Source organism: Toxotes jaculatrix, chromosome 1, assembly GCF_017976425.1.
Source record: "Toxotes jaculatrix isolate fToxJac2 chromosome 1, fToxJac2.pri, whole genome shotgun sequence".
Classification (NCBI taxonomy): Eukaryota; Metazoa; Chordata; class Actinopteri; family Toxotidae; genus Toxotes; species Toxotes jaculatrix.
The window spans coordinates 17,074,199-17,085,739 of NC_054394.1; the positions used below are offsets into that span (position 1 = coordinate 17,074,199).

At 39.7% G+C, this 11,541-nt stretch overlaps 2 protein-coding genes across 2 annotated transcripts in view; one reads left to right on the forward strand and one right to left on the reverse strand.

Moving 5' to 3' along the window:
- The window catches only part of LOC121180642 (rho family-interacting cell polarization regulator 1-like), a gene marked incomplete at its 5' end in the record, with an annotated part of 44,032 nt that extends 39,723 nt beyond the window's left edge, over positions 1 to 4,309 (forward strand). Inside the window, 5 exons of the mRNA XM_041036232.1 lie at positions 874 to 1,512; positions 1,603 to 1,847; positions 2,481 to 2,577; positions 2,677 to 2,776; positions 2,882 to 4,309. Of these exons, the coding sequence (XP_040892166.1) occupies positions 874 to 1,512; positions 1,603 to 1,847; positions 2,481 to 2,577; positions 2,677 to 2,776; positions 2,882 to 2,952 (1,152 nt within the window). The remainder of the gene's footprint in view (positions 1 to 873; positions 1,513 to 1,602; positions 1,848 to 2,480; positions 2,578 to 2,676; positions 2,777 to 2,881) is intronic.
- Positions 4,305 to 10,829, reverse strand: vrk3 (VRK serine/threonine kinase 3). The gene is made up of 16 exons (XM_041036220.1): positions 10,776 to 10,829; positions 9,765 to 9,976; positions 9,513 to 9,671; positions 9,101 to 9,220; positions 8,806 to 8,967; positions 8,402 to 8,548; positions 8,091 to 8,146; positions 7,806 to 7,872; positions 7,225 to 7,309; positions 7,021 to 7,123; positions 6,820 to 6,912; positions 6,604 to 6,736; positions 6,103 to 6,220; positions 5,866 to 5,924; positions 5,620 to 5,756; positions 4,305 to 5,129 (listed from the first exon to the last, which is right to left on the reverse strand). The coding sequence occupies exons 2-15, from the start codon at positions 9,973 to 9,975 to the stop codon at positions 5,620 to 5,622; spliced, it is 1,650 nt and encodes a 549-aa protein (XP_040892154.1). The 5' UTR covers position 9,976; positions 10,776 to 10,829; the 3' UTR covers positions 4,305 to 5,129.
- Between the last annotated feature and the right edge of the window lie 712 nt (positions 10,830 to 11,541).

Consider the following 11,541-nt stretch of genomic DNA (forward strand, 5'->3'; position numbering starts at 1 on the left):
TTAGATTTAAAGTTTGTTACTAAACATCTATTTCCTCTGGTAGATGGTACTGTATATATGGTTATTTGTAAGAGTTTTATCACTTAATAAGTGATTACTTTGTTTGTCAGTGATTAATGACTTTTTTTACTAGCCCAAAATGAAATATTAGCTTTGCCCATATATTTTAGTGTGTAAAGAGGCTACAAACTAATATATTCAGTTCATATTATGATCCAGCAAATATAGCACACTGTGACAGTCTAAAGCTCCACTTAGCAAACATTTGTAGTGTTTGATAAATTATAAAAAAAAATGTGATTTATTTCTGAAATAAGCAGAAAAAGTTTCATATCCCACTTCTGTCCCCGTAAACCAACAATTCTTTTGTTAACCATTCACAAAATTAGCTATAAAATGATGCTAAATGAACATTATTACATGGAAACAACATGACCGTGGTGCAAGTTAAGGCCTTTGCCATTACTTTGACAGCAAACCTGAGAGCGTGATAGACGTCAGATTTTCTTGACTTTAGTCAAGACTCACAGCTTACTGAACCTCACCATTTTCTTTTTTTGCCTGTCCATTGCACGTAACATTTCATTTTGTTGCTTGAATAGCGAGCATGACAACAATCTTACTTGTTATTAGACCCACATGAAACAGATTTCATTTGACGTTAGTTCCACTCTACGTGGTTGTCCCCAGCTCAGTGCTTCTGTGACCCCACAGCGTGAGGACCATCGGATCAATGAACTTGTCTGTTGTATTGCTTTTTCTGGATGTAATTTGATAACCAATATGCACACAAAGCCTGTAGTGATGTCCTGCTATGTGTAGATTTAACGGTGATAATTAGTCTAATTAATTTTCTCTGTGTTTCCTTTCTAGTCTCTACTGAAGAGACAGGGAGAAATGGAGAATGGGACAGTCTGGTCCAACTCCTCTGAGTCCTCTGATGACTCCTCCAGTCCAGCTCTGGCTCACCACGCTCAGAGGCTGACGGCCTCCAACATGCTGCAAACCACTCTTACCAGTCAGCTGTCATTCACTCCGCACAAGTCCAGCGCGTCAACGCCATCCCTTTCGTCAAACCAAGAAGAGGACGAGACAGAAGCCGGGGAGGTCTTCTCTCAGACAGATGCAGTGCCAAACGGCCATCTGCAGACATCCTGCTCTCACAGCCATGTGAGTGAGAGCAGCCCAGACTGTACTGTGACTGACAGAGCGTCAGCTGACCTCTCTGAAACCTCAGCAGACCTGAGCTGCTCATTACCTGACGTCTCACCTGTACCTCCTGTGTTGTCGGTGGACAGAGCCGATGTGTCTGAAAGTGGTATCCCACAAGTGTGTGTTTCAGCAGAGGAGGTAAAGGATGCTCCAAGTGAGGACTCGTCTGTACAGGCTGAAGCAGAGACAGGGGACAGCACCACTGAAGTAGCAGGTGGACACCAGGTAGAAGCATCAGACAAGCACAGTCAGCCACATCAGTCCACCCAGGAGCTAAAACAACCAGAGGACACTCCAATGGTGAGTTCAAGAACAAGCATATCTGGCATTTCTGCAAAGCCTAATGTGTCGATAAAGATATTTTTAACACTCACATTTGTTTTTCCGTAGGTTCCTTTTCCTACTTCCTCCAGTTTCACCCAGGAAGTTGAGACAGCCCTTGAAAGTTTTGACTTTCTCAACTGCTCTGACCTTGATGAAGATGATGAGGAGGGGGAGGCAGATGAACAACAGGAGGAAAATGAAGGAGGAAAAGAAGAGGTGGACAGGCAACACGAAGAGGACCAAAACAAAAAGAAGCAAGAGAAAACAGAGGAAGAGCAAAAGGATGGGGAGGATTTCTACTCTGGAGGAAGGTCAGTGTTGTGTTTGTTGGGTAGTTTTTTGTCTGGACAGAAACATTTGTTGTTATTGTGTTCTAATGATTATTATTGCCTGCTCCCTGAGCCTTTATGCTACATATTTCATATTAACATATATTCATATAAGTCAAATTCCATTCTCATTTCATATGACTAATAAACTTAATTAAGCTAGTTTCCATTTCCCATCCCAAAAAACAGTAGTAAAAGTATAAACAAGTAACTAAATAAGTATTTTTTTTTTTTTTATAAATTTAAAAGATTAGGACTTAATGCAGCTAATGTGAATTATTTTTCTGACTCAGCTACTCAAGATGGTTATATGACTACAGCAGTGGTTGTGTGAGGATTAAAGGACAGTGAATTGACAATTTAACACCATATCTGTTAAATTTGGGCCCCTGGGCCAGAGCCTCTGTTCGAAGTGACTGTTTTATTACAAAGAGACATAACTGTAAAAGCTGCATCATTTTGTGTGAGTGTGTAATAAGATGATTCCTCCAACATGAAAGTGACTTATGGGGAGAAATGCAGGAAAATGGCATGTTAGGGGACTTTGACTGATGTGTGTATATTTCACTCAAGTGTTTTTCGTTGTCACATAAGTCTATTTTCTGTCTCACTTAGCAGTGATGAGGAGGAGGTGGCAGACGGCCTCGAGATCCTTATGGAAGCCCCAGAAGGGTTTAGGAATTCAGATGAGGATCGTTTTTCTGAATCACAGGTAAACAGAAAATTTGTCAAACCCTTGTGAAAGCAGTTATGTGACTTGTGGCTATGACTTAAACAAAAAAAAAAAACTATGCTTAAATTTTTTCAAAAGGAGTCGAGTGTGGAAGATGTGCAGGATTTGGGACAAATGGAAATGCCCGAGGATAAAGAGGAACCCAGTGAGGAAAAGGGAGATGAAGATGAACAACATGGTGAGAGGAGTCAGCAAACAGCAAAGAGGAAGTAGTCGATCATGTGACAACACGACTGCAGAGGTGAGGAGTTTGTTAATTTGCCTTCTGTTTTTAATCTTTCAGGAGAGGACACATTGCATGGTCAAGAGGATCGTGCCTCTACTCCCAGCCATTTGGCCACTACTGTCTTCTAATGAGTGATAACAGTGGAATCATAGCTGAATCATTTCCCCCATGCTGATCTACTCATGCCATCTCCCTCTTACACTGAGGAACCAGAGGCCTTGAGGATGTTCCACTTACTGCGCAGACAAACAAGCTCTTCCATTACGGTGGAGTTTGTGCACGTATTTGCCTTGATCTTACCAAGAACGCTAAACCTTGAGGTTTCTGCACCTCAGTCATGACTGAAAATCCCCCCCACATACACACACACACCTCCCTTCAAAAGTCCTCGTTCCTTCAACACACACTCTTATCATGTTGCCTGGGTTAAAGTGGGATACCACTAGAGTTTACATGTTCATAAACTGTTCCTGTCCTGTGAAAATGTAGTGTCCAAAATGTAAACATTTCAGGAACAGCTAAAAGCGGCCTTGTTTTTGGCTTTATTACAGTGCAATTCTTAAGTGACGTAATAATTTTGAAATGGTTTTATAAGTTCCAAGTTGATGGATTTAGTCTACGGAGAAGCATACAATCACTTACCGAGTTACATCACTGTTGCATTAAGGTTTTCAAAACTATCAGTATTTGCGGACATGAAAGACTATTGAGGTTGATTTTCAGTGTTAAATCAGCGTACATCCCAGAGCTCTTTCACTGACAGTGAGACAGGAAAAGGCTTCTGAAGCATGTGATGTTTGTCTGAAGATTTTTATCGACAAGAAGTCGTGTCCAAACCACGAATGTACCCTGAAAACCAACAGGATATTTTCATTTTAGGCATCAGAGACAGTTAATGAGAATATTCAGAAATATACAATTAACCTTCAAAGCTGTACCAGGGCCTTAGCTGGATAATGAACATGCGTTATATAAGTATAAATACTTCAAGGATAGCAGTTTGAGTTTCACTTTGAAACTCGTTTTGGTCCGGTTTTTACAAACACGAAACATGAAAATCTGCAGTGTAAAACGATATTTAAACCTGCATGTGTAGCTGCCTCACACTGCCAGCATGTCTGTATAAAAAGCGCAACGGATCAGTTTTAAGTGTGTAAGCTAGGGCTCCAGTGTAAGGAAGCCATCGGGTTTGTAGCTGTGTACAAAAGCTGCCTCACGGGGGCGCCATAGTCTTTCAGCATCATGCTTTACGTTGTTCTACAAAAGCCTCCTCATTCAGAAAGTGCCTCAAGCTACAGAGATGTAAGGTTTTAATTGCCGGGACAGGAGAGATCAGGCAAAAGATAACAGTGTTTATTTTCTGAATTACTTTAAGAGTGTGCACAATAAGAGATATTTACTGTTTCATATAAAGAATTGTATATGTCTTGAAATGTTAAAATGTTTATGTTCAGAAATGTTTAAACTTTATAAAGGTTTCTTTAAAAGTAACACGTCTGTTGTTGTATTGAATGAATCAGCATGTGTCAGAACTGTGACAGAGTCACAACAAGAGAACAAAACCAACATTTCCTGAAGATTCTTTTTTTTTAAAACACCCCTTAAATTGAAGATGAAGAGCAATGAGCATAAATGAGTTGCTCTTTGACTTCCAAGAATTGAATGTCAAAAGGCACGTAGGCACTGTTTTGTAAAAGAAATATTTATATTTTATTCAAGCGGATTAACTATGTCTACATTTAAGAAAGAATTGAGGGGTTATGTTAATCCACATCTGTGCATTGGCTCAGCAGAAGGAAATAGCAGGACTAAGTTCACATCATAACATCAAAATTTGCATTGTCAATCCTGCTCTCCCCTCATTCTTACCCCCCCCCCCCCCCCCCCATAAAAAAAAAAATGCAGGTAAATTCACTGAACAGAATTTTGTTTTTTAACAAGCAACCTGTTCAAATGTCTAAAACCAGACAAAATTCACAAGGACACAGTGACACTAACAAAATATCACTATCACCCAAAATCTGTGCATCAGGAACCTGAATCCCTCTCCCATTCAAGTTACTCTTGAGATACTAAAAACCACAGTGAAATTTATGAGAAACCACAACACGGATGCTTGAAATGATGTCCCCAGTGAAAACTGTATGACCACAAGCTTTATGACAAATGATTCTAACGATTCATTTGCACATATTGACCTCTAACTCTGCTTTCAGTGCAATAAAACATCACAGATAAAACACAGCATTATAAAAAAAGAAAAAAAGACAGTCCTTGTTCCATATGTCTTCCTTTTGTCCCAGTTCTAAGAAAATAAAACAAAATAGACACATTTGAATTTAATATATATAATTATTATTGCACAGAATGCACAAAGTGCTTAGTTTTCAACATAAAAATGCGTAAACACAGTTTTCCTAGCATTTACAGTGTGCTTTGTAAGCAGCAGCAAGAGATCTGCACTTTCTTTCTGGTTGTCCCCTTTCTCTGAAACAAAGATGCTACTGCCCTCGTCGCTGACTGGAGAATTAAGGATAAAATTTCAGCTTAACTGTTTTTAAACAGAACACAAATTATTAACAATCCAATGTTGTACCAACACTGTGAGCTGAGTCTCTTTTGCAAAGTGAAACAAATGTTAAATATTCTACAGAGTAATTTTTCTCACACTTAAAAACCTAAAAAACCAAGTGTCAAAACTCTGTGGTGTAAAACCAGAACGTGCTGCCGACCAGACATACCCAGGTGTATGTGCATATGCTTTGCCTCTGACTGTCAGAGCTGTGTGTTCTCACCTAAAAACTAAGTGGCTGCTCCAGCGAACCCCCCATCTGCAGTAAGGCTGCACTGAGTCCGGCCTTTAGCGCTGAATAGTCGGGTTGCTCCGAGTACTGCAGAGCCATCACTGCGGTCAGGTAGGTTTGAAATGCTTCTGCACCGTGATACATACAAACACACACACAGATAATGTACTATAAGAACATGGCATCTAATCACATACTTGTTATACAGCATGTTGTATAAGAAACACTTGCACTCACTGGAAACTCTCTTCTTCCCAAAGCAGTGCCTCAACAGTGAAGGAACATCCTCCATGTACCTAAAAATGAGAACTTTTTTGAGTATTTGCATTTTCTTTCTAATGTACTACTGACTTAGTAAGTATATGGGTTCATGTTATGCAGGAATGTATCAGAGCTTTGATATAATTCAGTATTTCTATGGTGTTTCAAAGGTGTGTGGACTTTAAACATCCCACTGGTCATAAACTCGCTTACCTCTGTTTCTGGGCGGTTACTTGGTCCAGTTGAGTGAGGTCAGTCCACGGCAGCGTCCCTGTGTGCCATCGCAGCATGCAGTAGCCCAGAGACTGCAAGTCACTGCGTCGAGACGGTGCTGAAAGCACAAAATGCACACGGAGATGACAACATCTGTTTTCCCTCTCAGATTTAACCTGATACATCAACACAACCAAAAAAAATCATCTGATGGACATTTTACCCTAGAAAGATAAAATGTTGAAATAGCTTTTACGCTGAAGGATATCACACACAGCTTCACAAGAAACACATCAAATCACTTTTATCATGTGCAGCCTGTGTGTGCACAGATGGACTGTGGGAGGACTGCAGCTGTCTCTTCGTGGAAGGAAGAGAACTAAGTCTGGCAGTATTTGGTTTACAATGACTTACATGGTGAAATAATGTCTATTTCCCTGACACTTGTAGGAGGGTTTAAGTTTCTAGATTAGGAGTCAGTGAACTGTAGAAGTGACACACCTGCTCCCTTGTGTGCGTCCAGGCTGATGAACTCTATGGTGCCCTCATGTGGTGTCCTGCTGGCTTCACGGTATTCTACGTGTTGGCCCCCTGGACAGTACCTGAAGGCATGGTAGTATCCTACAAGGTAGACCTAAACACACACACAAGAAAATAATGGTCAGTGTAAAACATATTTCAGTCATGGACACATCATGGACAGAGAGCATTTCTCACCTGTGATGTCTGTCCTGGTTTGATGTAGATGTTTTCTGCATTAATATCAGCATGAACATACTCGTTTGAATGGATATACTGCAGAACATCTAACTGCAAGGAAGAAGTTTAATAAGACAGAGGGAATCAGTTTTCAGAGGTCAAAGCTCTGGGTCATTTATATTTGGGGACTAAGCTTAAGAGTACTGTGAGAACACCCACTAGTCTACAGGCGAGCTGAAGAACAGCTTTCTCAGACAGAAACTCATTTTCTTCCTCAGTGACAGACTGGAGAGATTGGCCCATGTTGGGGAAAATCAGAAACCTATTGAAATAAATAAATATATTAAAGAACAACGTATACCAAGTTAATGTAAAATACTTTCGTATTATGTGTAAATATTCCGAGATACGGTTTTTCCAGACCTGTAGGAATCTCCATGAAGACCAAAACCAACACAAGAAGGAATCCCCAGAAAATCCATCTTATTTTGCTTGATCCACTTGTCCACTAGAGAGAGAGAGGGAGAGAGAGAGGGACAAGAAGTTCTAAGAGGAGGGTTATCACATGTGGTGCATTAGTCAAGTTACATCATAATGGATAAGAACTACATCTAAAGGGTGTTAAAGATTTGATTTGTCCCCCAAACTGACATTATAATGCTCCTGTTGAATAAATTCTTGTCCACTTCTGCTTTCACCTAAATGGCTGATGAAATAAAAGCATGTAGTAAAAGCAAAACCCTTCTTACTACCTACCTCTGGTTCAGACTGTAGTTGTGAGCATGTGAATGGTTCTGTTTCTGATTCATCTGTTAAAACTTGTGATAAATACTGATGCTACCTTAGTTTTAACAGTTAGTTTTAAAAGTTAACTTCTCTTGTAGTTATCATCAGAAAAGTTGCAGCCCACCCTCCATGAAATCATCATGGTCTTGTCTGTCTTTTGTGTTCATGGTGTTGATTTTGAGGTGCTCAACATGAATGACGACACACTAAACCCTCACCAGATGCAGGTTTAGCAGCTCTCTGCAGAAAGTTCTGCTCATTGAAGATTTTACCATCTTTAGCTCCCTAAGAGGAAGAAAAACTTTATTGATCTCACTCAGCAAAACTGAAGAACTGAAGAAGCATTGGTTACAGGAAATAAAGAACAAGTCAAAAATCTGTTGATGAATATATGAATGGGAAAGTGATTATTTCTTTCTTCAGCGACATGATATGATGATAATTTTTGGATGTAGTGCTCAGAAAAACTTAAAATTTCATATGAGAGCTGAGGCGGCACTCACCAGTTTTAGGATGTGATTTGATTCCTTGGTACTGGATCGTGAAACTGTCTGCAAAACTGAAAAGGACGAAACAGGATTATTCAATTGAAATAATACACTCTTTTCTATATTTTTATTTTCTGCGAGAGAAACTGCAGCTCTTTCCACTACACTCAATTAACCATCTCTTTGTTTTAATAAAGTTAACTGGAACCCAGAGACTCTTAAGTATGTCTTGTTTTAGCCTTAGGACACTTTGCATTTGCTTTGAGGGTTTTAACAGTAAAAAGTACCTTCCAATACATCCTCTGGCGTGATGTACACAGTCTCACCTTCATAGATAACATCTGTTGGGCTCTGACTGAGCAGTTTCATCAGTTTCCATTTCTTTCCTGTTGTGTCTGTCACCTCCTCGCCTCCCTGTAACGGCTCCACCGGCAGCGCATGCTTGGCCTTTTTGGCCTTGCTTTTTCCTGTCGCTGTGCATTCATACAAACATTTAAAATAATGTTATAGAAAAAATCAAATTAAACACGTAAAAGCTGACGTACAGTGGCTCTCTTGTGGTTTAAACTGATGTGGTGAGATAAAGACTTAAAAAGTGATAAGTGTAATAATGTAAATGTGAGCGCGTTAAGTAGCCTCTGATGGGAAGCTGAACCTTGCTGGTGATTTTAACTAACACATGGATGAATCTGTGTGTAACATCTCATGTTGCGTGCGTGGTGCAGCTCACCTTTTAAAGGAGACCTAGAGACTGGTGAGGAAACCGGAGAGAGAACAGCCACAGGAGAACTGTCTACTGTTGACCCCTCTGCCTTCCCACTTGCTTTGTCAGTCAGCGTCTTTCCTTCTACTGGCTTCTTAGCAGGACTGGAGAGTTTTGCCTTTCCCCTGACTGCACATGGATCGAGCCACAATCGATGAAGATTAAAGAAAAGATTATGACGATAAAGAGGAGAAACACTGTAGTTTCCACAAGGTATTGTATGATTCAACAGATAAACAGATTGTTTTGTGTTTCGGCTCACCAACTCGAGGAGATCTAACGACAGGAGAAGCTGAAGACTTTAAAGTTGGTTCCTCTGTGTCACGTTTGAAAGCAGCTGTGTGCTCCTTTGGTGGAGACACGTGGAGTCCAGCGCCATTATCTGCCAATACAAAACACAGATTTCTTGTTCTCAATAATCAAGACGTTGTATGTCTTTTTTATTTACATGCCATTTTTATTCTACAGCAGGCCTTATTTTTGGCCAAAAAGTGTTTCTGAGTTTGAAGATAGATGTCATGCTGGTGGCTCAATCTGCTAAAATGTACATATAGCACACACTTCAACAGTCTCTTCAGGCTACTACATGTCTCTGCACTTACTCCTCTTGCATCTCTTATCATAAAACAAGTAAAAACCTCAAAGAGAAACTGCTTCCAAACCACATTAATTACCTTCAGTCTTGTCATCTCTGACAGCATTAGCTGAGGGCACCACAGGTGGAGCAGTATCTTTAATGCTGAATTTAACTTCCCTGTCCAGACGAAGGGAGTTACGAGCCTTTCGCAGTGCAGGACGAGTTGAAACTGGACTTGGGGTGATACATGAAGGGACTGTAGAAAAAGAAAATTTACACTTCAAAAGGCTTATAATCAAAAGGTTTAAAATCTATGAATAACACCATATATATTTCTATTTGTACTTACTTTCCTTAGGCTCACAACTTGTGCTTAGAGCATGACTTGTCTTAGCTACTGGTGTTGTTATGTCACCCTTTTTGGGTGGAAAGAGACTAAAAGAAGCATCCGAGCTCACAGGTTCATCTACAGGACACGGAAGCTTCTCCCCACAAGATGGACAAAATCTGAAATCAGGCTGCAACTTCGTCCCACATTGAGGGCAGAAATGGAAAGGCATTCTGCAAAAACAAACACACACACATTATTATCCTCTCTATGTAGTGTCTCTCTGAGGGACACTACATAGTGTGTGCACCCTCATAAATGAACCTACTGTTTTCACCAGACAAATACACACACAAACTAGCTATTATTGCAAAGAGTCTGATTTGATTTATAATAACTGCACAAATCAGTTAAAAATATCAGTCATGGCACATATTTTACCCAGACTCATCAGCAATGATGCTCACACTCACTGCGTGCATGTAACCGTCACAACCAAGAAAAAGTGGAAAGAGTAACTTTGAACAATAACATTAAATAAAAGTAAAAGAACTAATGCTACATTGTAAAGATACTCCGTTAAAAGTAAAAATTCTGCTAGTGAGGGTAACGTTAGTCAGTCATTGCTAGCACAGCAGCAGAAATAATACAAGAAAAAACTCGCTAAACACTATTAGAGCTAAAGGTTTAGAGTGTGTGTGTGTGTGTGTGTGTGTGTGTGTGTGTGTGTGTGTGTGTGTGTGTGTGTGTGTGTGTGTGTGTGTGTTTGTGCGTTTAAATCACGTTATTTCAATCGGTTTCACTTTTGATTTAGAAACAAAACCGTTCGAAAACCGAACAGATTAACGTTAGCTAGCTAAAACTGAAGTGAAACTTTTTCAAGATAAAAAATATAGCTACTGAGTCTGAGGTCCAAGTACAGCCATGATACTGAGTTTAGACCTTTCCTTTAACTAACACTGGGGCTTGAACAAAAATATGTAGGTATATATCAATATATTTTACAGAGAATAACAAAAGTTGTCAAAACACCTTGATTCTGCTATTCCCCACTGTCGCTTCTTCCTGTGCTGCTTCTTCTTCTTCACCGGATACACCCTTCTGTCATTGCAGCGGTGCTACGCGGGTGCTGCCCCCTGCAGGAGAGTTAGGAGAGTTGCTGCCAAGATGTTTTCTCACATTTAAAGGAGTGAAGTTTTAATCTAGCTCTCAGAAAATTTGGGCCTTTTCACGACTGACGATCTGAGGAGGATGCAGCCTGAATTCAGAATGGATTCAGTATGTTATGTCAAGAGTGACAACATAAACATGTTATACATTTACTGAAGTTACTGTCATGAGAGTTTCACCTGTGTGACATGATAGCAGACAGACATAACCCATACCAATTAAAATTGCCCACAAATGGTCTCCAGCTTAAGTGTGGACATATCCAGGACGACCTGAAGAAATGTTAGCCACTGCTCTACAATTTAAATACATTTGAAAAAAATGGTGTAAATAAATTATCCTTACCATTATAGGTTTTTGTACATAAATCAGTGTGTTGTTGAAAAAATGTTGAAGAACAAACAAGTAGTTTGATTATTTCGTATGTTGGGGTGAGATGATAAACATTCAGTGTTGGCCTAGCAGAATAATAGTGGCTATAAATAGGACCTGATATCAACTGTACTCATACACAGCCCATAGTCAACATTTTCAGAACTGATTATATAAAATGAGATATGGCTTCAAGGAATACATAAATAAAAATGTTTTATTGTTGGACATAATTTACATATTTTGCAAATGAAAG